Here is a 27,025-nt window from a genome sequence, read left to right as displayed (position 1 = left end):
GTGCACTTAAAATAAATAAACAACGAGATTTCCAATTTGTTTATTTCAATAACTCTCTCAAAACCAGAAGCACAAAACAAAAACTAATGCCAGTACATGAAGGTAAAATGTCGTATGAATCAACCTATGTGAAAACAATTACCACTTAGCTCCATTTACTGGCTTTTAAAAATTCAAATAAATCATTCCATTTTACTCTCGCGTATACGCAATGCTGGGCTCATCCAAAAGATTAAGAAATGCTGTTCTAAAAAGAACTATCTTTTTAGAACTTTGAAATGTAATTTTTGTGAATTTACTTAATATTTGGGAAAAAAATGAATATGTCATCATTGGATATTTATATATCATATCCTTTTTTTTTTTTCAAATATGTTAGTTATGCAATATCATTTTATTTTAAAATATTCAGTTATTAGAATATCTGACACAAGCCACCTAATAATTTATTCTGCAAACTTTCATTGTTTGTGTGGTATTCCTACTTGCATCTGTAATCATGTAAGTACTATATATCTGATCTCAAATATTATTTATGATATGTAGAAGTATTTAATTATGTTTTATCAAGGGAGATCCTGATGAAGGATATACCTGTTGTGGAAGTAGTATAAAATATTCTTAAATGATTTTTCAATCATCTTACTCTTTTAATATTAAAATATTTAAATACTGGAACTATTATTAGCCTTGCATTATTATGAATGTTCAAATTAAATTACCTTTTATAAACTTCAATATTTATCTATATTCACATCAATTTTAAAATTCACATTTTAAAGTCATTTTAAATTTATTATATCCTATATCTTGCTTTTAGGGTGGCTGGATGTTGCTACAGAATTGTCATTTAGGTTTGGATTTCATGGATGAGCTCCTTGACAAACTGCTAACTGTTGAAAAAATCCATGATACTTTTAGGTGTTGGATCACCACCGAAGTTCATGAAAGGTTTCCTATTTCTTTGCTGCAAGCTTCTATAAAGTTTACAAATGAACCTCCTCAAGGAATGAGAGCAGGGCTCAAAAGAACATATTCAACTGTAACTCAGAAGCAACTAGAAGTAATATCATACCATCAATGGCAGCCTATGCTGTATGCTGTTTCATTTATGCATAGTGTTGTTCAGGTAAAGCATACATTAACTGTGCCAAATGACTAAATGCAGTTGATATATTTATGGCAGTACTATATGATTTTTGGTAATTATAATGATTATAATGACTTTGTTGTAGGAGTTAATTTGGAGAATTCACATTTCCATTACTTATTACATTAATTTATTATAGTACTAGCAGCTTTGCTGCCAGCCTTCATCTGGCTTTTAAATGTATGGAAAAATGGCTGAAGGGTACACCAAATGTTAAATTTAAAAACTGCGCAGAATTTTACTCTGCAGAACAGCTTCATAAAAAAAGTTATTGCATATAACAAAATTACAATGAAATAAGCAATATCCCTTAATACAAATATTAACTATCCTAATAAATAAATTAACCAACTTCCCTTTGCAAAATCTTAAGAACTCAAATGGTATAAAAGAGGTTAAGAACTTTGTTTCCTAAAAAAAATCACTCAAAATTTTTCAATATCTTAAAAACAGTGAAATGAGCAATAAATAACATAAAAGAATACAAAAAAAAAAAAAAAAATTCTGAAAAGCAAAGTATAATTAGGTAATGATATTTTATCTTATATTTTCAAGAGAAAAAAAAATTACATTGAAATAAGCTATATCCCTTAATACATCTTATAATTTTTTAATTAGGATAATTAATACAAATATTAATTATCCTAATTAAAAAAATGAACCAACTTTCTGTTGAAGAAAAAAAAAATCATGCAAAATTTTTCAAAACTTACAGACAGTGAAATAAGCAAAAAATAGCATGAAAGAAACTAAAAAAACAAAAACTTCCGCACACAATTTTACTCTGCAAAACAACTTTATCAAAAAAAACCCATAAAAATGTATTATATATATATATAAATGACAATGAAATATGCCAATCTCTTAAAAACAGTGACATAAGAAATGCGATGAAAAATTGTTGCCAAACCCATATTTCTAAAAGAATGAAACTATTCAAAATGATGCAATTTCACCAAAAGAAAGGAAAATTGTTGCCAAAATTTCATTTTTAAAGATGTGAGATATAAAAAGTGTACTCGGAAGCTTCATTTAAAATTTTTTTTTTTAAATACAAAATATTATCATTTTTCCAAAATTCTTTTTGTAAAAGCAGCCGCAAGGATGAAAGTAGCGTGTCTAAAAATCAAAGAAAAATAAACTGTACCTTTTTAAAAATAAACTTTTTTAGAAAAAATTACGTTGAAAAGGGGATAAGCTCCCTTTGTTAAATAAATTCATATTTAATCAATTTATTGAAACACGATATTTGTTTTAAGTTTGTAAAATATCTGAGTACCTACATTTCATGACTATGTGAAAATGGAGTGTGTAGAGTAAAATCTCGCTTTCCTATAGCCCATTATGTCTCAAAATGAGGTGATTTTGTCACAAAACATAAAATTAAAAAAATTCTAATTCAAATTTGGAAAAAATCACTTCGAGGTGCACTGGCTCTTGTCTAGATGCACCTATATACCAAATTTCATAGTCGTGGGTCTATTAGCTTACACGCAGTGCAAAAGAAAGACACACACACACACAGACACTTTCTTTTATTATATGTAGAGATTATTATATTATAATTTTTCATTACTTAACAATACTTATCTGATTAGTGACATATTTAAAAAAATTATTGTAACATCAGACTTAAAAATAAGCATCAGGAAGAGTTGTGGCTTATATAAGCAAACCATAATATCATCAGTAGAGTTTGATAATATTTTAATCTTGCATATCAATTTCAGGAAGACTGTACTCACTTAAATGTAATACATGACATTTTTACATTGGCAGTTGGGGTGGGAGGGTGCATAAACTCAAAAATTATAATACGTCAAAAGGGAACTTATACAGGGTGTGTCAGTACAGCAGTGACAAACTTTCAGGAGAGATAGAGTATGTCCGGATGATGGGAAATCACATAGCAAAGCATAATCGGAAATGTTTCCTGGGACGGTAGTGACAATACAAAACACAAGAATGGAAGGACACAAACAGTGAGACAAAAGCATGTCTTATTATATTTAGTACAGGAGAAACCAACAAATATGAACAAAAGCAAACAACGATCCTCATTAAAAAGAAAGTGCTCAAAATTATGACTCCGGACTGTGATGCAGGCCTCACTTCTCTGGCGCATAAAAGATCATGTGGAAGATGCATGACATAGGCTTCCTGCATCATGGTATGGGTTGTAATTTTGAACACGTTCTTTGATGATGATTGTTGTCCTTTTATGTTGTTCTTTCTTTGTTTTTACTGTACTCTGAATAATAAACATGGGTTCTCATCCCGTTCATGTGCCTTTTATGTCATCACTACTGCACCAAGAAAACATTTTCTGACTATGCATTCCTATGTGATTTTCCATCGTCTAGTTGTAATCTATTTCTCCTGAATATTTGTCACTGCTGTACTGATACACTCTGTGTAAATTGCTGAAATTATGTTAAATAGATCAGTGAACTCTCTGTAATCACTTAACTGATATCAGTTAAATGGCAGGGATACTGAAGTGTTATTGCATTTCTTTACCTAATATAAGGATAGTATGGGAAATGGCAAGAAAATATGACATGTCATCATGTAACTGAGGTATCAGTTTAATCATCAAAGCTCATGGAAACTTTTTACACATTGCTACATTTGTAAAGAGTAATCTTTGATGCTATTACATTTAATTGCTTATACATAAAAAATTGTGTATGTGGAATGATGCAATAGTTATGACCTGTGTAGAAAGTATTTATTTTGAACTTATTTACATTATTCTAGAATGTTGTATTTGCATTTTAAGTATTATAGGTAAAATATTTAATGGCTATTTAGCTTACACTGTAATTCATATAATAAATATTTTCTTAATTAAATTAAATTTCATTAGGTTATGGATAAATTGATGTCATCAAGGAAAAAATTTAAACTTCTTAATATATATTTTAGAATTAAAGTTCCTGTATAAAATGCAATTTTTTAGGAGAGAAGAAAATTTGGGCCTTTGGGTTGGAATATTCCATATGAGTTTAACACTGCAGACTGGAGTGCAAGTGTCCAATTTATTGAAAATCACTTAGACGATATGAATCCTAAAGTTGTAAGTGTTTCATTTTTAGAAGTCATTTTTATGTAGTCTGACTGCAATTTTAAATGCTTATTTTTATTACCTGTACAGACTATTTCAAAAAATTGCTCATATAAGCATGTTTTTGGCTGAAGACCGTAAGAAATAAATCAAAGGAGGTAGCTTTCAGAACATGACCAGATCACACTACCATTTATTCCTGCAGATATCTATTTTAAATAACTTTTTACTGTACAGTATAGGAAATTTTAAGTTTCTATATGGATCTTTTGCATAAATATTATTAAATCTGTGCAGTTAAAGCAAATAAAACATTAGATGGTGAAGGATAGAAAGAAAATTATTTATTAATATCTTAACTATGCCTGAAACATGCAAACACATAGCAGTAGCAACCTGCATGCAGAAAAACATAAGAAGTGGAAGTTGTAGCAAAGAAAGTCTATGTAAAGAAGGAAAGGCTCCACAGACGTAATGTAAACCAGTTTGTCTTCTACGCCACTAGAAAGAAGAGGGACTATTCGCCAAGGGATTTGGCGATGGAACCTGTTGGTGAGAATTTCCCTTTTTGTGATGTACCTGGCCGAGATTTTCCACCTTCGCCACGTGTACAGGAAATTGAGGAAGACGGGTTAAGAAGAATCATTCTTTGACTTTTTGCGATAATTTAAACTCGAATTTTCGTGCTTTTTTGCTTTACTAGTTGAACTTGTATTATCCATATCGCAGTCTGATTTTATATCTGTCAATATGTAGGGAAAACCAATGGAGTCATACAGCTTTAAACTCTTGATAAACGTGACCGTCAAACCTGTTCGAACTTCGACATCTGCTTCGAGCTTTGGCGCTTTTTGGCGACAGATATTTCACGCATGCTCAGTTGTGTCCCTTTTCATTTGGAGGGAGCCACTCCTGCTGCTGCGAAGCTTTCCTTCTTAACAATACATATTCTTTGGTTGTAGTATCACAGGTTTAATTAGAACTCATAACGATTAAGATTAAAATCATATGCATAACACAAAGAATATTATAATTAGTAAGTTGTTCCTTAGTGTTCTAAAGATGTTTCAAGAGATAAAATTAGTTTTTAATGTATGTATAAAATCATTCACGAAAGAATTATTAAATTTATAAAACCAACACAATTTATTTGCTCAGTAAAAGTAAAGTCAAAATCTTGCTCTTTAGAAGTTCATATAAAAACTAAATTTTACTGGATGAAAAGTTTCTAATTTTAACTTTGCTCTGTATGGGATTTTAAACTCATGGTTCTATGTCAATATTTAGTAGCATATAAAGCATCTTTCAGAAATTTGAGTTTGAAAATTTAATGTTTCGATGTCTACAGCACTTTTTATGCATAATTCACAAAATTTTTAATCAATAATATCTTCAGCGAATTTGATCAATAGTAATACTTCATCTTTTTATGTTTAATTAATTCATCCATGTAAAATACTTGTCTCTTGACTTTTTCTTTCTCCCAGCCAGACCAATAAAGTTACATTGTTTAAATAAAACATATTATATAACCAAAATTGTTGCAGTCTTAAAATACTTTAAGACTGCAACAATTTTGGTTATATAATTTATTATAACAATTTTGGTTGTATTTCAACCACTTCCTAAATTTAAACCATGGTGGTTGGGACTAGAGTTCGGAACGAGCTTAGGCTCGAGCTTGATACTCGATAATTTTTGGTCATTTTCGAGTACTCGATACTCAAATCAAAGCCCGGCGGGCTTTCGAGCTCTGTACATACAAAATGTTTTTTGTTCTGCATTTTATTTTTAATTTATTTTTCGACGTATTTCTTAAGAATCCTAGAAGACATTTTATTGGCATCATAAAACTGCTCCTTTTTAAATACATAAAAACTAAAACTTTTGTAATTGTATTAGATAAGTAAAGTTAAACAATAAAAGGATTTTAAATATATACAGTAAAATATTGCTTTTACTTTTACCTGAACAGTGTTGAAACTTGTTTGGGTAAAAAGATGAATTTGTTGCCACCTACAGTACATACAGTACAGTACCTAGAAATGCAAGGATTTTTAATTTTTACCGAAAGAAACAATTTACTTTTAATTTTAAGTAGTAAAATGTATGTAATATTAAATAATGATTTTCTTAGTATCAGTAAAAAAGCAAAATTACAAATTGTTGAACATTGAAAATGCTGTGTTTCGCAAAACAAACATTTATTACAGAGTAATACGCAGAGAAATGCATGCAGAAATACAAACAGAGATACAAGCAGATTATGTTTTAATAAATCATAAACAAATAGAATGGGATTAAATTTTGGAATTCTTTGGACCTGACAGAAAGCTAATGCATCAGACGTGACAGAAAGCTATACTTCCTTTTAACCAATAAGAATGCGATTACTAATATCTCAACACAAATTTAGTTGAAATTTTAACAGTATTTTGGTAAAAATGGTCAATATTATTGGAGTTACAGCCATGAGTTCACACATATTCTAGAATAATATTTTCTATTTTTTTCTAGAATAGTAATCACGCCAAAAAACAAAAGATCAATCGTTTGGAGTCATTTCGCCAAGGCAGACCAAAATTATGCATGCTGCAATGAATGCAATAAAAAAATTTCCATTTAAAATGGAAATACATCAACAATGCATCTTCATCTAAGCAGCATTCATAACATTGACGTTGACAAAGCAGAGACAGAAACGACAGCTAAAAAAAACAAAAACTTTGGATAATTTCATAATCAAAACATCAATTGAAGAGATTGTTGCAAAAATGGCTGCAGTAGATGGTTTATCAATTCGTCAAATCACTCAGTCAGAGTTTATTCGACAATCATTGGCCTTAAGGGGTATGAAGCTTCCAGCCAATGAAAAATCTGTAATGGCTCTTCTTCATAACCATATGGAAACTGTGAAACAAAAAATAAAAAGTTATATTAAAAAAGATATTGCCGAATCAAAGAAATTCTCCATTACCATGGATGAATGGACCAGCATCTGTAACCGGAGATTCCTGAATATAAATCTGCATGCTGCCTGTCAAAAAAGCATCAATCTTGAACTGGTAAGAATTTTTGGAAGTTGCGATGCAAAAAAAATGCAAGAACTCGTAGAAAAGCACCTCAAATCTTTTGGTCTATCATTTAAGCACGATATTGTATCCACTACTGGGGATGGAGCAAGTGTTATGATCAAGTTTGGAAAAGAATCATCTGCTTTTTATCAAATATGTCTTGTGCATGCCTTGCATTTGGCTGTTACAAAAACTTTTTGTAAAGAAAAATCAGGTACAGAAAAAATTACAGAAGAAAATTCAAGAGAGACTGATGATTTTGATTTTGATGATGTTGATAATGGTTTGAGCATTAATGAAACTGAATTACAGAATGAATCATTCAAGGAAAGCATAAATATTGTGAGACAAGTTGTAATTTTTTTCAAAACTTCTGTTGTGCTATCAGATTTGTTCAAATCTAAATGTAGAGAAAAATTACAGATAGAGCAACAACTCTATCTGGATTGTAAAGCCAGATGGAATTCAATGCTGAAAATGCTTGAAACATTTGTAAAATTGTATGACGTTACAAAAGATGTATTCATTGAACTTGGATCTGAACGTCTTTTAACAAATTTAAACCTGGAATCAATAAAATCGATAGTCTTGGCATTAAAAACCAATTGAAGTGGCACTTAATAATGCTATGAGTGAAAAACAAACCACTTTACGAACAGCATATATTTCTATCAACTTTATGCGAGAGAAGTTAATTCAACAAGAATCTGAAAAAGGTAGTTCTCTTTCTGAAAATATCGATTTTTATATCAATAGCAGGATCAACAAAAACATCATAGATTTGATTAATTCGCTAAACAACTTAAATAAAATGCCATCAAAAGCTTCTATAGAACTAGCAACTGCTTTGATGAAGCATTTATTTCCGTCACCAGATTCATCACCAAATTCGTCAAATGAAAAATCAAGCAATGAAGCAGTAACAACTACCAAAGTTGGTGCTTCTCTTGAAGAACAACTTAGAGTACTATTAGAAGCTCCAACTAGAAAACTACCCAAAGGCTTTCAAAAATTAGGTCAAGAATTTACTTTGTCAAAAAAGTAATGGTGATTTGACTATAAATTTAAAGTGGTTACTTGAAGCTATTTACAGTATAAAACCAACGTCGATTGATTCTGAAAGGGACATTTTCTGTGGCCAACAATTTTTGCACCAAAATTAGGTCAAAGCTATCAGATAAATCACTACAGTGGTTGCCAAAATTGTGGACACTTTTGGAAATTTTTATGTTTTTGAACTTTGTATGCTTATAGAAAATGTTACGTTTCACAAAATGCAAACTTGTATGTATCATTTTAAAGAAAATTTATTACTGAATTCAATACAAAACACAAAATTCAATTATTTGCAATACAAAAAAAAGTTAAACGATAATAGTTATCGATATACATTAGATAGTGATGATTGCAGTGAGTTATCAGTACTTAGTAGGGTACCCTTTATTTTTTATTACAGCTTCACGTCGACGTTTCATTGAGCTGACAAGAGTTTTAAGCTCTTCTTTCGTTATTACATGATGCCAGGAAACAAATATAGCATCAATTAGTTCCATTTTATTTGATGGGCGCCTCATTCGGACAAGAGTTTTCAAACGGTGCCACAAATTTTCGATAGAGTTGAGGTCAGGACTGTTTCCTGGCCATGACAATGTAGCCTTGGCTACTAATGTTTAAAATTAATTTATGACTAGTAACAGCATGAATTATAAACAAATAGCTAAGTTATTGCATTTTATTTTCCAGCTATCGAAATGCGACGCTACGAGCAACGTTTTGAAACCAAAACCTAGCAATCATGAATCAGAACTAGAACTAGTTGCCATTCAGCATAAAGAAATTTAAATATAAATATGAATATTAACAAAATATTAAAGTTAATTTTATAAAATAATTAAATATATGAACAAATATATGAAATAAAAAATAATTATTTCTCATGCACTAACTGGCCACTACACTACTCCCCCACCAGTAACTAAGTTACGTTACGAAGATGGAGAAATGGGTAGTAACTAGTATTGCAGTGTTAACGACTATCAAAATAATTTAGTCAGTCCTTGAATCTAACAGGTAAACGTATAGTTCTGCCTGTGCGAGAATGTTTTTGATTCACATCCGAATTTGAGTCCGGTCTCTGCAAATTAGTGTAGTCAGGTTGTATCAACTGAGAATTTTCCTCAGCTAAAATATAAGCTGGTTTCAAGCGATCCAGGAATACATTAACATGCTTTCCTTTTATGCTAATAGTAAAATATTTGTCCTTGCGATCAATAACAGGAAATGGTCCTTCATAAGGAGGTTCCAAAGGTTTTTTTTACCCGATCTATTCGCTGAAACACATGAGAACAAGTTTTTAAGTCTTTATGGACAAATATCTGTTCAGATGAATTTTTACGAATTAGTCTCGGTCCAACAACTTCCATCTGTTTCTGGAGTTTATTAGCAAAAGTCTCCGATGCTGTCTGGATACTTGGTTCGCTGAAAAACTCTCCAGGAAGTCTGAGATTCTGGCCATAAACTACTTGCGCAATAGAATGATTGGTATCTTCTTGAATAGCAGTACGCAAACCCAAAAGTACTGTTGGTAACATGTCCGTCCAAGATATGTTGTTGTGGGCTTTTAATGCTGTTTTTAATGTTCGATGAAGGCGCTCAACTTTGCCATTACACGAGGGGTGGTAGGCAGTAGTGTGTTGTAAATTGATGCCACAGATTTTGGACAAAGCTCGTAATGTATCACTTTTAAATTGGAATCCACGATCACTAATGAGTTTACTTGGCGTTCCGAAACGCGCAATCCAGTTGCTATAAAAGGCTCTTGCGACGTTCTCAGCGGAAATATTTTCTAAAGGAATTGCTTCTATCCAATTCGAAAATCTATCTATGCAAGTAAGACAATAAATATTCCCTTTAGATGGTGGAAGTGGTCCTATGAGATCGATATGGATGACAGAAAATCTTCCTGGTGGTACTTCAAACTCACCTAATTTTGTTTTGGTGTGCCGACTGATTTTAGCTTTTTGGCAAGGAATGCAGGTTCTTGTCCACAACTGTACATCTTTTTTTATGTTAGGCCAAATGAATTTTGATGTCATTAATTTCATAGTCGATTTTATTCCTGGATGTGATAAACCATGAATTCGTTGAAAGACGTGTTGTCTGAAAGCCTGAGGAATATACGGCCGAACATGTTTAGTTGATGTATCACACCACAAATATTTCCCCGAAGGTAGAGAACATTGCTTGAAATTCAAGGAAGTAGTGGTTTGCAAACTCTTCAGTTCTTCATCTTGAGTTTGTTCATCAGCTATTTTATCATAATCTATCGATGAAATTTCATTAACTCTAGATAATGTATCCGCCACAATATTATTCTCACCTTTTACATATTTGATATCAGTCGAAAACTGGGAGATGTATTGAAGTTGGCGAGCCTGTCTAGGTGTTGCTTTGTCAAGTTTTTGACGAAAGGTGAATATTAAGGGCTTGTGATCTGTATAAATTGTAAATACTCTTCCTTCTAGATAATGCTTAAAGTGTCTAACTGAAAGATATATGCTTAATAGTTCTCTATCATAAGTGCTATATTTTTACTGAGTATCACTTAATTTTTTAGAAAAAAATGCTATTGGCTTCCACGAGGAGTTTTCATATTGTTGCAACACTGAGCCAATCGCCGTATCTGAAGCATCTGTAAATAACACCAGAGGTAATTCAAAATTGGAAAAAGACAACAGTGCCGTGTTCACCAGATCATTCTTGCACGTTTCAAACTGTTTTTCAGCTTCTTCAGTCCATTCGATTTTACGTTTGTCCCTCTTTTTAGCTCCCTTGAGATACGCATGCAACAATGCTTGATTCTTCGCTGCATCCTTTATATAACGACGATAAAAGTTAAGTATTCCAAGAAAAGTTCTAAGTTCATGAATTGTTTCTGGTCGTTTGTAGTTAGTAATAGCTTGAACTCTTTCTGGCAAAGGACGGGAACCCTTAGGTGTAATGAGGTAGCCTAGAAACTCGATTTGTGGAACAGCAAATACAGATTTTGAAACATTAATTCTTAACCCAAATGTATGTAATTTTTCGAAAACTAATTTAAGGTGATTTTCGTGTTCTTCATGGGTACTGGATGCAATGAGTATATCGGCTAAATAGGGAGAAACGAACTCTAATCCTCTAAAGACTTCATGAATAAATCTTTGGAACGTTGAAGGAGCATTTTTTAAACCGAAACTCATTACATTAAATTCGTATAAACCGAAAGGAGTGATGATAGCCGTTTTACATTTGTCTTCTTCTGCAATGGGAATTTGAAAATAAGCTTTGAATAAATCAATTTTAGAAAAAATATTTGTACCTCTTAAAATATGATGAAAATCTTCAATGCGAGGAATTGGGTATCGATCAGGTATCGTCCGCGCATTCAATCGTCGGTAGTCTCCGCAAGGACGATATGAACCATCCTTTTTCGTAACAAGGGGCAAGGGGCTTGACCACTGGGAGTTTGATGGACGAATTATTCCATTGTCAAGCATAAATTTAAATTCCTCTTTAGCTATAGCTAAGCGTTTTGGATCGAGCTGTCGTGCCTTTGAATAAACGGGTTGACCATCAGTCGTAATAAAATGTGTAACACCATGTTTAATTTGTGTAGGAAAAAGGTTAGGTTTAGAAATTTCGGGATATTTCGACAGTAAATCGAAAATTTTTATGGATTTATTTAATGTGGTTACTGAGTAATCACTGGAAATAGCAGCGACATCACACTGGACACAAAGCTGTGTTACGCCATCAATTAATTTTTTCTTATTTATATCGATAAGCAATTTATATTTGTGAAGAAAGTCAGCTCCTAAAATACCTTTTGTGACATCAGCAATTATGAATGGAAACTGAAAATCACGACGTAATCCCAAATCAAGAGTTAGCGTTTTTATGCCATAAGTGGAAATATCTGTGCCATTAGCTGCATACAGTTTATATCCAGTTTTACATTTATTCTGTGAAGTAGCAGGAATTATGCTTACGTCAGCTCCGCTATCAATAAGAAAGTGCAAATTTGATCTTCGGTCACGAACGAATAAACGAAATTTGCGACAATCCTTCATATTTTCTGCAGCAGCGTTTGCCGCTGAACCTACTGCAGATTCGAGTTTTCCTGGTTTTTGGAATCGTTTTTTACCCAAGCACACAGAGGCTTGCATTTCTCTGGAATGCATTTTGCTCCAAAACGAAAGTGATAAAAACAAAATTTGCCAGTAGGGTCATATCGTTTACGAGATCGGCTTCGAGATCGTGAACGTAAATTACGTAAATCCGAGTCCCTGCGTCTTGAGCGAATGGTTATTTGATCAATTTTTTGTTCAAGAAAGGTAATTCTTTGCAACAAATCATTTGCGGGAACGGAAGGAGCATTAGTACTAAATACTTCTGGTTTCCGATTCATATCACTAATTTTATCTGCCATAGACGCTAACTTGGTTACATCTTCATCACTAACTAATAATATATTTTTGATGGAGTCAGGTAGCTTCTCCAGCCGTAAAGTTTTGATTAGATTTTCAGACACATCTGTAGTAGCAACTGATCTCAACTTCTGCAAAAGTTGGCTTGGTTTCATGTCTCCAAGTTCGATACCAGTAATCAAACGTTTAATCCGTACATTTTCACTTTCTTTGAATAAATGTAATAACCTAATTTTAGCATCCGAATATTTTGTGGCACTATCGTTTGTTACAATGTCCCAAATATTTTCGACGAACTGAGGTTCAAGCTGTGAAACTAAATAATTAAATTTTCTTTTCTTCTGAAACGATATTACTAAGTTTGAACTGAGCTTCAACTTGAAAAAACCATATTTCCAGTTTATCAATCCAAAAAGGAGGTATTTTTTTTTACACTCACCTTATGAAGCTCCGGTGACTGCATCCTATCTTTCATAGCAGTTTCAGAAGAGTCATTTGTTGACATTTCGAAAATTAATCAGGGTCACCACGATGTAGCCTTGGCTACTAATGTTTAAAATTAATTTATGACTAGTAACAGCATGAATTATAAACAAATAGCTAAGTTATTGCATTTTATTTTCCAGCTATCGAAATGCGACGCTACGAGCAACGTTTTGAAACCAAAACCTAGCAATCATGAATCAGAACTAGAACTAGTTGCCATTCAGCATAAAGAAATTTAAATATAAATATGAATATTAACAAAATATTAAAGTTAATTTTATAAAATAATTAAATATATGAACAAATATATGAAATAAAAAATAATTATTTCTCATGCACTAACTGGGCCACTACAACAACAATTTAATGCTCTTTGTACAAAACCACTCTTTCGATATTTTGGCCATGTGGCAAGGAGCAGAATCCTGCTGAAAAATAAATGAAGCATTGTTGGGAAAGAGATCTCTGATAGAAGGTAGAAGTTTTGGTTCTAGAATAGTGTCAATGTATTTTCTGGCTTTCAGTGTCCCATCGATGACATGAAGGCGACCAATACCATCTTTCTCCTATTTTACGTCTTACATATTTTTGCCCATCATTACCGAATAACGATATCTTAGTTTCATCACTCCATATAACTTGTGACCACTGATCATCTGTCTAATTAATGTGTTCCTTTGCCCATTGTAGTCTTTTTTTTGTTGCTGAAAATTATGATAAGGCTTTTCTCGTGGAATTCTACTTCTCAGTCCAATATCTGTTAATCTTCTCCTGATTGTTCTTGAACTGACAGAAACACCAGCATCACTTCTGATGGTGGCTAATGACATTTTTCTATCTTGGAGACATAGTCGTTTTATTCTTCTGTCATCAATAGATGTGGTGCACCTTTTTCGGCCTTTTCCTTCTTTGTGTTTTATTGAATTTGTGTCCTGATATCGTAAACAAAGTTTTCGAACTCCAGATGTAGTCACTGAACCACCCACCTGTCTTGCAATTTCAACATAGGAAAGACCAATTTCTCGTAACACAATAATATTACATCTCTTTCTAGGTGTTCAATCTACTCTTTTATTTGATGTCATTGCTTCTTGACTAAATATTAAAAATTTTTACAAAAATTCCTACTTGTAATTGCAGTGTATGAGAAACAGGTCCTCCTTCTACAGAACAAAGCAAAATAATGAATTGTTTCAAGTGTAAACATGATGTCAGCTTCTACTGGCAGTTACTAACATTTGATTGGTTCTCAGAACAAGAACAGTGATTGGCCAGGAAAGCTAGACATTACAAACCACTTCATAACTGTGTTTTTTATTTATATTAAAGTACATATAACTTTTTTTGTATTGGAAATAATTGAATTTTGTGTTTTGTATTGAATTCATTAATAAAGTCTCTTTAAAATGATATATACAAGTTTGCATTTTGCGAAGCACAACATTTTCTATAAGCATACAAAGTTCAAAAACATAAAAATTTCCAAAAATGTCCACAATTTTGGCCACCACTGAACAAGCACTGGTGTTTTTAAAATATTTAATGGTGTTTTTCATTAATATAAATGCATAAATAAATGTATGAGTAAAGAAAAAGTTTCTTTTAAATTTCTAAAAAATATTATTTTAAGTCCATTATAAGTCTTTTGATAACGTAAGTATATCAACTTCAAATGCTCAAGTGCAGTAACATTCAACCAATCGATGGAAAATGGTTCTGGTCGACATGGGAACATCCAGAGTATCTTGCACATGCTGCAGAATCGTCATACAAGTGAATTGCAGGACCGTCACAGCTTGTCGGCGGATGCGTCGATCTATGCGTGCTGATATCACTCTGGCTGCACCTGCACCCCTCCTTCTTCCCACATTTCCTTGTTCCAACCTTGTTCGCCATAACCGATGCACAGTGCTAGCATCCATGTGGGTATCAGCTGCAATTTGACATAAGGACCAACCTGCCCTTCTCAGTTCGATCACCATACTCCTCATAAAATCGTCTATCTCCTGGAAGTGCCTTCGTTAATGGCATCCTGGCATTCTCTTTTATTACACGTATCCTTCGAGACAAATACCAGCTTTCTTCGATAATTCATCTGGCAGAAAATAACGACACGAATATTACCCATTCTGCATGTTTCTTCACTTATATCTTACTTCATGTGCGTCGGAGAGCTGCTCATTTCACATCATTCGTATAACTCAGTGACATGTGTCTACTCTAAAATTTGCATAAATTTATGACCACTCCTTCTTGGTGTTGCATTTTCAATGTCGAGCAGTGTATAATGCTTGCCAAGCTATGGATAATAAATTCCCTGATAGCATAATGTATATGAAACAATTAAAAAAAGGGAAGAGAAAAAAGAAAATTTTAAGGTGGTTGTTTCTATAGTTCTATCATGGCAAATGCAACCTTGGCTGGCATTCTGCCAAAACACTTAGAATTGTTCAAAAGGGTTGTTAATTACTGGCCGCAAAGGGAGGGGGGTCACATGATAGTTCGCTCTTTGACAGAAAGAGGGAATTTACTATCAAAGGAGTTTAAAGTCTCATGTCATTGAGTGTTCTTATCATCAGTTGTCTTTCACGCCTTTGTTTCACATTCTCAGAGATAAACATAATGTCATTGAGTGTTCTTATCATCAGTTGTCTTTCACGCCTTTGTTTCACATTCTCAGAGATAAACATAATGTCATTGAGTGTTCTTATCATCAGTTGTCTTTCACGCCTTTGTTTCACATTCTCAGAGATAAACATAAAGATTCCCATTGATTTGCATTTTGAAGATTCCCATTGACTGGAATTCAAAAAAAAGTTTGAAAGATTTTTTTTTGCATTATATATGAATGTAACATAAGTAGTGCATATTTCATTGTTTACTTTAAAAAATAAGATCATTATAAATAATGGAACTATGTTTTTTATCTGAAGTATTCTTTTCGCAATTAAAAAAAATAATAATAAACTGTCAGCAGGTTTCCACTGTATTTGAGCAAGATCTTTCCTGATCATAGTTCATTTAACATGACATTTACCAATATTGTGATCTTATGCAAGAATTTTTTCATTCCTTTTTTCTAAAATAATTTTCCTCCCAAAATCTAAATACACTGCAGTCCAAAACTTAAGGAAAGCATGTTTTTCAAAGCTCATGATTACAAAAATGTCAGTTTATATGCATGATAGTAATGAAGTTTAAAACAATATATGCAAAAAACAATAGCTACAACCTTGGTTTTATAGAAATGAATACTTTATATAGGAGTCAGAGAAAAAATGCAGAAATTGTAAGATTTGTTCATGAGTGTTGATCTTCAATTGTTATTAGTAATTTCATTGACTATATCCAGGAGAGTCTATCAATTACCAGGAGAAGTCGTTTGCCTGATTCGTTGAGGTGGCAGGTGGTCAGATAGATAAAAATGGGGATGTCATAATCTGATGCTGCTAGACATCTCAATGTCTCTTGTAGTGAGGTGTATGGACTATAGAATCAGTTTAAATCTGAGGATTCTGTGTCTGGAAGACATGTTCCAGGCAGACCTAGAGTTACAATTTTGGCTTTTTCTTCTTTCAGCCTGAAGGAGGAATAACATTACTGTGCCTCAGCTCATGGCAGATCATTTAGTGGCAACAGGAACAAGAATCTCAGCTACTAAGGTGTGCAGACACCTGCACAACAGAGGTCTGTATGCAAGATGACCAGTTGTTTGTGTACCCTTGGGCACATAGGTGCCCGTTTATGTTGGTCAAGAGAACACATCTCTTAAACCAGTCAACAATGGGCATCTGCTCTCTTCACAGACATGTCCAGGTTCACACTAGAGAGTGATTCAGGTTGTCAGCTGATCTGGAGAGAACAATGCACCAGATACAACTAATCCCACATTGTAGATTTTGTTACAGTTACAGAGGTGGTGGAATAATGGTTTGAGCTTGGATCTCTCTCAGTGGTCACATCACACTGACCTGCATGCATTCCATGGAGGAACTTTGACCCATGTGAGATGTCGAGACGAGATCCTTGATCTATATGTCTGCCCGTATGCCACTGCTATTGGTCCTGGATTTCTTCTGATGGACAACAATGCGCGACCACACTGAGCTTGGGTTGCTGAAGAATATCTTGAGAGTCACGGTATGGAGCAGATGTAAAGGCCAGCTTTAATCCCCAGACCTGAATCTGATAGAGCATCTTTGGGACTACCTTGGGAGGCAGATTGCTGCTTAAAGTCCTCCTCCAAGGTCGTTACATGAGCTTGAACAAAGATTACCCAGTGTCTGGTCATTTCTTCCCATTTCATTGACCAAAAACTTATTTGACAGCATGGAATACCACTGCCGCCATTGTATGGTGTCTAGGGGATGCATTCCTTATCAGAACCCAGTTTTTGTTTTGCCACCCCATTTTCCTCAAAAAACTCTGATAGTTTTTCGAAGACTGGATTTCTCTGCCAAGAGTGCAGTTTTTTGTTGTAATTTATGTTTGTGTTGAACATTCAATGTCTCATTCATTAAAGAACTGTTTAGTGAACATGTCCTCTAAATTTCTAGTTTCTATGTTGCTTCATTCTCAAATTAGACACAAAAACATGCTGTTAACTTTTGGAGGGCAGTGTATGTTAATAATGCATATAGATTTGAATGCAAAAACAAAAAGAAATATAACAGCTATTTATTATAATTATTGCAATTGATGAAATAACTATAATAATCATTTATTGTCATAAAATTAATATAACTAATTGTTAAAAAAATTCTTTTTCAGTGTTTATTAATGTATATATATTTTTTGCTCAAAGATAAAAAAGATATATAATGATTGTTGATTATAGTATAATTATAATAATCATTTATTATTGTAAAGTTATTTTAATCAATTTTTATAATTATTGTAATAGAATTCATTGTAACGATAACATAATAATGAAAACTATGCAATGAAATATTTTTGCATGTGTACGGGTTCATAATAGATTGAATGCACACAGGTCCGATGATAGGTTAATAAAATTTATTTTGATCAAAAGAAAATAGAATTTTCCATAGAAATTTTCGTACATACGTCCACAGTATCACAGAGTACAATCAGTAGTTAATCTTCAAACTACTAAGAATGTTAAACACAACAAAATGCAAAGTGCATCTAAAGAGAAGGCTAACCGGGAGATCTCAGTTCACATTAAACTAACAACTCGCAATAACAATATCTAACTGACAACAGATGCTCTCCCTCTGGCCTTATATAGTTTTCACCTAGGCCGAGGTATTTCTAGCACCTTCTGCTTCTTGAAATTACTGGAATGCAATATGAGGGTCGAGTTACGTTTGCAGTTAATATAGTGATCAATTACTTTAATTCAGTTACAATACCTACTACAGTGATGCAGAGACCATACCAAAATGTTGCCAAGTTTGGCAGCTTTTGGCAATTTCTTCTCAAATTTGGTGACAAAATAAGTTGCCAAATTTGCAAGCTTGGTGATTTTTCCGGCATAGATTATGTTACATTATTACTGTATATTATTACTCTTATTACTTACTCTTACTTACTTATGGCATCTTACTACATTATTTACTCTAGATTATGCTACATTATGCAAAAAATACAACAATTTCACATACACTGCACTAAAATCATCTGTCTATGTACAAAATGTGTAACAATATAATAACAAATAATTTACAGTAATAGATATTTTATTACACTTTATCATAAAATTACGTACATATAGAAAATTAAGTTTTGAAAACATATTTGTTTAATATATAAATAAATGCATAAATTAAACACAATGTAATCAAATAGTTAATTACCTAAGAGTACTTAAAAGTAATTTTCTGCCTCTTTTAAATCTGTGCTCTTGACTCCATGCTTTGAATGCAGTAAAAATAAGTAGCGGGAAAAAAGACCTGAAAAATGCCTGCTACGTGAATAGTGTCTATCAACTCTATTTTGTAAATAAACTGGTCCTAATGGCACATGCATGTTTGTACACATGTTTGTGGCAGCCACAGTTTAACTAGTAATATCCAAATTAGTTAAGAGATTTCATTTCTTAAAATTTTAAATGTTGTACTTTGTTGTATATGTTTAACTTTTTTCTCTTTCTCTGTCTTTCTATTCTCTACCAAAGTGTTAATTATTGGGAATTTGAATTTCGAATTTTCCATCATTGTTATTTGAAAATTCTTATATCACTAGTTCAATGATTCTTGATATTTTTTATCATATATGTTCAAAAACTATTAAAGTCATTTATTATTACAAACAAAATGAGTTCATTAGCATTGTATTTTTAGAAAATCTGTCATGATTAAGCACAATCTATCATAGTTTGTAAATGTTCATGCATATGCATACTAGTAAAATTAATGTTTGCATTTCTCTTCAAGAAGTGTTGATGAATACTTGTGACACATTTTGCATTTACTGAATTCAGTACATTGTTATAGTTATATATTCTTCTATAACATTTTATTCTTTAGGGCATTTCCTGGCTGACTGTTCGATATATGCTTGGTGAAGTTCAGTATGGCGGAAGAGTAACAGATGATTATGATAAAAGACTCCTGAACACATTTGCTACGGTAACTAGAATTTATAATTAATTTTTATTGGTTTTTAATTAAAATTAATTATCAATACAACTTCTAACATTTTCTTTTACACTTGTATTTTGCATTATCAAGAACTTTTTATTATTATTGATAAAATAATTAATTAACAATCCATCTTCTTACATTTTCTTTTATGCTTGTATTTTGCATTAGCAAAAACTTAGAATTGTAGATTAATTTTATCAGTTATACGTATTGACTGTACTGTATTAAATCTTAATTTTAATTACCCTTTGTAGTTTATTTACAATAGTTAGTCATATAATTACTTCCTATTATAGGTGTGGTTTGGTGAGCATATGTTTCAAGATACATTTGCATTTTATGAAGGCTATGGGATACCAAAATGCACTACTATTGAGCAGTATATGGATTATATTGACAATTTACCAGCTACTGACACACCTCAAGTTTTTGGATTACATCCTAATGCTGATATCACGTAATGAAATTTTTATTTTTATGGTGCAATTAAAAAAACATATGTATATATATATATATATATATACACACACACATACATATCCTATACACTTTCGTAGACATGGTCTCTTTTGTGAACATCATGCCTACAAAAGCTGTTACCTGGCTTTTAGTTTTACAACTCTTGTTCATAAACATATACTACCAATTACAAAAACTTTTAAAATTTTGCAAAGATTAATGTTTGTGCAATTTTTAAATTTAATTAAATCAATTTTATAAAACTTACAAAATCTAACTTTTTACATGTTTCTGTTTATCCCTGCTTTTATAATAAAACACAAATTGTAAAAACATTCATTATTTAAATACTCACATTCATATTGTAAAAACACTCAAATTCATAAGACTCATTAACACCATCATTATAAAAAATAAAACAGAAAAAATTTGAATCCCTATCACAAAATTGACCAAGGTATTTAATTCCAAAATCTGCAATTTTTGACATCATATTCAGTTTGCATTGAGGAGTTGATTAGTAAATAAATAAGTCAATGTTGATAGTCTCATACTGAAATAACACATCTTTGTTCTCTCTCTCTCTGTACTTTTTATGATGCTTAGTAAGCATCACCAACAAATTATGCTATCACAATGGAAGATGTCATTGTTATCAAAAGATGAACGTAATTTTATTGCTTTGTATAAACTGCAAGACATTGATTCAGAATTTTGAGCAAAATACTGATTATTTGGTGTTTAATCAAAAATTTCTGTAGAAATCATAGCTATGTATGTGTTTAAAGTTTTTATTTAGTTCAATGTCATAGATTACTCTTTTTGAGAATTATAACTTCAGTATATTCACATCAGCAGAAATCTACATTCTAATTTTAAAATAAAGAATCATTTGACTTTTGTAATTTATAAGATTTTACACTTAAATTGCACTAGTTTAGCCCATGGATAAAGTGTGAATTTACTTTATGAAGAAAATTATGAATATCAAAAACATTTGAAAAATCAATATATTAATGGAACAAATAGGTAAATAAAGAGGCAGAGTCAAAGAACAATGCAGTGAAACCTTCCTAAAATAAACACACATAATTTCAAACAACTCTAGTCTTCTATGGAGGTGTTTGCCTTAGAGGACATATTTGTTCAATACCAGTGCTTATTTAGTTTTTCTAAAATACTGCTCACATTTTGAGATGGTCACCATGAGAGACTTCTTTAATTTGCATTTATTTGAAAAGTAATTTTTTTTTTTTTTTTTTTTTTTTTATTTTCTTTTACGACTGTAGGTAGAGTACGCATCAGAAATACCTGCATGTTGATGAAGTATCTATGATAAATTACTTAAGTATGAAATTTTTAAAAGGAGGCCAACAATTAATAATATGGATAGTTAGAGTGACTATAAATTCATTATCCCAGAAAATCACATGCATGTACAAACATAAAGAAGTATGTGATATAATCACCCAGCTATTAAAATAATCAAGTTGGATAGTTTATTCAAGACATCTACATTTTGCATCATCAAACTGTGAAGAAAATAACACTGAAATAAAACTACAGTATTCTTTACATGATTAATATAGGTATCTGATAATTATTTTCATAGTGTAATGAATTATACAGAATTTTTAAAAAAAAAAAAAAAACTATACCCATCTTAGCCCTAATATTTATTTTCATCTAATAGCATTATGTCCCACTATATTTGACTATATATATATATCTATATATATATATATATATATATATTATTTAAATAACTGTATTTAAATATAACATGAAACATTCTCCTGCATGTAAAACTTAAGACAGATATATGTGAAAATGCCATTAAAAATTGACAAAAGCAAAAAAGAAGGGTGATGCGTGTATGACAGATTTATTGATATCACTAATCTTTTGTTATTTTTAAGAGCTAGCTGTGCTTTTCTTTAATACTTACTAATGCTCTGTGAATATATTTAAAATCATTAAATTTTGTATTGTTCTCTACCTTCTTTGAAATCAAGCATGAAGTTTCCCTCCCCCCATCTTTGTCTGTTTTTAAACCTTTAAAATGTTTTATCTGCAATCTAATAGTTTTCAACCCTTTCAAAGGCCAAGGTAACCTAGAAAATCCTTAAATTTATCTGTAATTTTTAAAATAGTACATTTAATCAAATTAGTTTTGATGTCAGTTATGTTTTAAAGTACAAAAATATGTGATTAAATAAGCACAGCAATTATATAAAAAATAGATTAAATCTGTTGTTTAAGATTTAAAAAAAAAAATTACAATTTGTTTCTCTTTATTTTTTAAATATTACAAGTGAAGTTTTTCACTCGTAATGTTTAAAAATTATTATTTAATGAAATAGATATCAAAGTAACACTACGAAAGAAGTGCTTGAGACAATTCTAAGCATCCAACCTAAAGATACAGGTGGCGGAGTTGGAGAAACTAGAGAAGCTGTTGTTTATCGCATGGCTGAAGACATGATGTCAAAGCTACCAAAAAATTATTCACCTCATGAGGTAAATGAAAAAATATTATGAAATTTAAATTTAATTCATTGTATGAAAACAATATTGTTTTAAAAGGAAGATGTTCCTATAACTATTCCTTTCAGAAGTGTAGATTTTCATTACCTGAAAATGCTTTTATTTTTTTAGCAGAGAGGGATAATCCTGAGTCGTCATTTGTTAAATGTTTTGATATTAATGACTAGTTTTATTCATCAAAAAGGAAAAACAGCCAAGAATAGAATTTTGAAATACTTACACTTATATATGTAGATATAAGATGTAGTTATCGAATGAGTGTTGAATGATTTTTGAATAGTGAATTCACTACAGCTGAATAAAAATCTCAGAATTATTGTTGGACTTATGTGCATGTTGACCAGAGATCCAACAATAAGGCATTGCAATTAATTTACTTTCATGATATGATACAGGTGAGCCTTTGAAATGGAATTAAGTGGGCATTATTGTTGTTTGGGAGTTGCTTACATTAATCAGTTATTTTATTGACAATTAATGCATTAATACTTTATGGAAATGCTTTATAGTATTAATGAGTAAATGAAAAGAGTTGAATTCATTCAAATGGAATGTGATTGTTGGAATCTGTATGTTTCATAATACACCAGGCAGCTTTTGCACAGTTAAATATGTCCCAATTTACTAATTCAGAAGTCAAACAACAAAAATCAGCGTTATATTTACAAAATTTTCACAGGACTAGTTTCGATGGTTTTACCGAACCACCATCTTCAGCTGCAAAACCGCAAATGAACAAGATAGGAAATAATGATTAGATAAGATAAGAAAGCATGGACAAGAATAAGCAAGTGGCGCCATCTGTTGGTGAAACCAGAACTAAAACATAATTTCTCTAAAAGCCGAAGGCAAATTTGGATTGGAATTAGGATCGTTAACTAGAACAGAAAGATTTTTATGAATGTGAAATGCCTCTAGAAAATCCAATTCTCCAATGGAAGATGTTTTTTGAATAATTTTAGCAGCAGAAAAATTGAAAGTGTGATTTTCGGACCAACAATGTTGAGCAACAGAAGACTTCTGTGTTTCCTTTTTTCTAACATATGCCTCATGTTCTTTGACACGAAATTTTAAGGCTCTCTTAGTTTGGCCAATGTAAATTAAACCCCACTGGCAAGGAATCCTATAAATACCCCAGGAATTCATATCCGGAATGGGGTCCTTGAGTATAGAAGTCCGAATTTTATTGATGGGAGAATAAACAACCCGAAAGTTAAATTTCAGCAAAATATGTGCAACTTTATAGCTAATTGATGGAAAGAAGGGAATGACAACAGAATTTTTATAATCTCCTAAAATAAGAGTGTGGCTTTTAGTGTGTTGAGATGAGAATTTTTTAACTGCTTGATTAATAATGTTGGGTGAAAAGCTCCTGTCAATAGCTATTGCTTTTAAATAATTTAGTTCTTCATCAAGGGCTAGTTTGGAGGAGCAAACTTGAAGAGCACGGAAAACATAGGAATAAAATGAAGCTAACTTTTGTTTAGTCGGATGACATGATTTAAAGTGTGGTGGAAGGCAAACCGATGAAGGTTTACAGTAAACTGTAGTACTGAAGTTGAATGTGTTACGTGTGACCAGAATGTCGAGAAACGGAAGAGAATTGCAAGTCTCAAGTTCAAAAGTGAACTGAATAGCAGGATCAATAGAATTCATTGTTGAAAGAACTTTATTTAAATCATCTTTATTACCTTCAAACAGGGTAAAAGTATCGTCTACGTAGCGGAACCATGCTGGGAAGTTTAAAGTTTCAAACAATTTTGATTCATAATAATGCATGTAGATATCATCCAGGATGGGACTGAGGGGGCTTCCCATGGCTAATCCCTCAGTTTGCTTGTAATATTTATTTTGGAAAACAAAATGTGTTTGTTTCAAACAGAGTTGAGTGAGAGAAATTAGCTCATCAATTTCGATGCAAGAGAAATGAAATTCGCGAAGTCTGGTTTCTAGACATCTTAATGCACCCTCCACTGGGACATTGGTGAATAATGATTTTACATCAAAAGAAACTACGAGTAAATTACTAGGAGAAATGTTTTTAACCTTTTTTACAAACTGTATTGAATTTTTTATGGTGTAAATGTTATTGTCTAATAGAGTGGAAAATCTAGAAACTAAATATTTAGCTAATGGATACGAGGCAGTACCTAAATTTGATACAATAGGGCGGAAAGGAACACCACTTTTATGAATTTTGGGAAGAGCATATAATCTGGCACAATTCGCAACAGATGGGATAAGCGAATGTTTTAAGTTGCTTGAAATGATTTGAGAAGATTTGATAGCAGTTTTTATTTTGGACAAGTCCGAATGTGAAGGATCTTTAGGGATAGGATTATATGGTCCTTCGTTTAAGAGTTTAGTGACACCATCGATGTAAGTGTTCTTATCCATGACAACTATCTGGCCACCTTTGTCGGCCTTTGAAATGATAATATCCGGGTTAGAATGAATTTCACGCATTGTAGCTCTTTCTCTCGCAGTTAGATTTGGTTTCAAAGGTTTATTATTGAATTTCACATTATGAGCGATAAGATGCCTAATCATTTCTTTCTGTGAATCTGAAACTTTACTGAACTTGAAAGCTTTTCGATAGGAGCCAAAATCTTTGGAATCGAGGGTTTACAGGTTTGTGAGAAGTTAAAATTATATTTTAGAATTCTCTCTTGTTCTTCTGAAAGACTAACATTAGAAATATTAACTATTGGCTTGATGTTTACAATGGGAAGATTTTTTGAACTACTTGAAGTGGAAGACTGTAAAAGAAGTTTTTCGAATTTAACTGCAAGGGTGTTTTTATGACGGTTAACTGCATTCTCCGTTCTAGATCGTGTGGCCGCCATTTTGGGATTGTAGGAGTTTCGGTGAGTACTTTTTTGCAATTTTCAAGTTATGTTTATGTTTTGTACATTTGGATATTGTGCTTTGCTTGTCTGATTTCATGTATTTTGCTTACAAAAGTTTTGTTTTCTATTCATTTCAGTGAGGGATTTTTCTGCAGTTTGTGTGTACTTTATTATTGCTCAGTTAATTTAGTTTGATTTTCTGCATTGTTTATCATGCCTTCATCCGTTAATCGTTTCACTAATTTACGCCTGAAACGGCAAAAATTCCTGCATCATCTTGACTTTTTACTTAAATGTAAATGTAAAGAATTGATCCCCAATTTTATTCAAATCAAATCTAATCAGAAACCTTTGAGTCGCGTTTCAAGAATTCTGTTAAATTGCAAGCTTGCCTTACTTCGGTCCGTGATAAGGGATACACGTCAACAATTGTCCAAAATTGAACATGAACTCTATAAGATTCATCTGGAACTCGCTAAATGATATCCAAAATTCACTGCCCTTGAACAAAAGTCTTGGTCTAGAACGGAGAATGCAGTTAACCGTCATAAAAACACCCTTGCAGTTAAATTCGAAAAACTTCTTTTACAGTCTTCCACTTCAAGTAGTTCAAAAAATCTTCCCATTGTAAACATCAAGCCAATAGTTAATATTTCTAATGTTAGTCTTTCAGAAGAACAAGAGAGAATTCTAAAATATAATTTTAACTTCTCACAAACCTGTAAACCCTCGATTCCAAAGATTTTGGCTCCTATCGAAAAGCTTTCAAGTTCAGTAAAGTTTCAGATTCACAGAAAGAAATGATTAGGCATCTTATCGCTCATAATGTGAAATTCAATAATAAACCTTTGAAACCAAATCTAACTGCGAGAGAAAGAGCTACAATGCGTGAAATTCATTCTAACCCGGATATTATCATTTCAAAGGCCGACAAAGGTGGCCAGATAGTTGTCATGGATAAGAACACTTACATCGATGGTGTCACTAAACTCTTAAACGAAGGACCATATAATCCTATCCCTAAAGATCCTTCACATTCGGACTTGTCCAAAATAAAAACTGCTATCAAATCTTCTCAAATCATTTCAAGCAACTTAAAACATTCGCTTATCCCATCTGTTGCGAATTGTGCCAGATTATATGCTCTTCCCAAAATTCATAAAAGTGGTGTTCCTTTCCGCCCTATTGTATCAAATTTAGGTACTGCCTCGTATCCATTAGCTAAATATTTAGTTTCTAGATTTTCCACTCTATTAGACAATAACATTTACACCATAAAAAATTCAATACAGTTTGTAAAAAAGGTTAAAAACATTTCTC

At 32.0% G+C, this 27,025-nt stretch overlaps 1 protein-coding gene across 1 annotated transcript in view; it reads left to right on the top strand.

Annotated features, from left to right (window-relative positions):
• Positions 1-27,025, top strand: part of LOC118184242 (dynein axonemal heavy chain 8-like) — a 442,084-nt gene that overhangs the window by 400,242 nt on the left and 14,817 nt on the right. The window contains exons 80-84 of the mRNA XM_085817842.1: positions 821-1,129; positions 4,113-4,229; positions 19,734-19,835; positions 20,147-20,307; positions 22,673-22,829. Coding sequence (XP_085673968.1) covers positions 821-1,129; positions 4,113-4,229; positions 19,734-19,835; positions 20,147-20,307; positions 22,673-22,829 — 846 coding nt within the window. The remainder of the gene's footprint in view (positions 1-820; positions 1,130-4,112; positions 4,230-19,733; positions 19,836-20,146; positions 20,308-22,672; positions 22,830-27,025) is intronic.

The sequence above is a fragment of the Stegodyphus dumicola genome, chromosome 5 (genome assembly GCF_044657685.1).
Source record: "Stegodyphus dumicola isolate Sdum_Otavi_A_Nest chromosome 5, ASM4465768v1".
NCBI lineage: Eukaryota > Metazoa > Arthropoda > Arachnida > Araneae > Eresidae > Stegodyphus > Stegodyphus dumicola.
The sequence above is the reverse complement of the archived record's forward strand: the minus strand, read 5'-3'. Positions and strand labels throughout refer to the sequence as shown.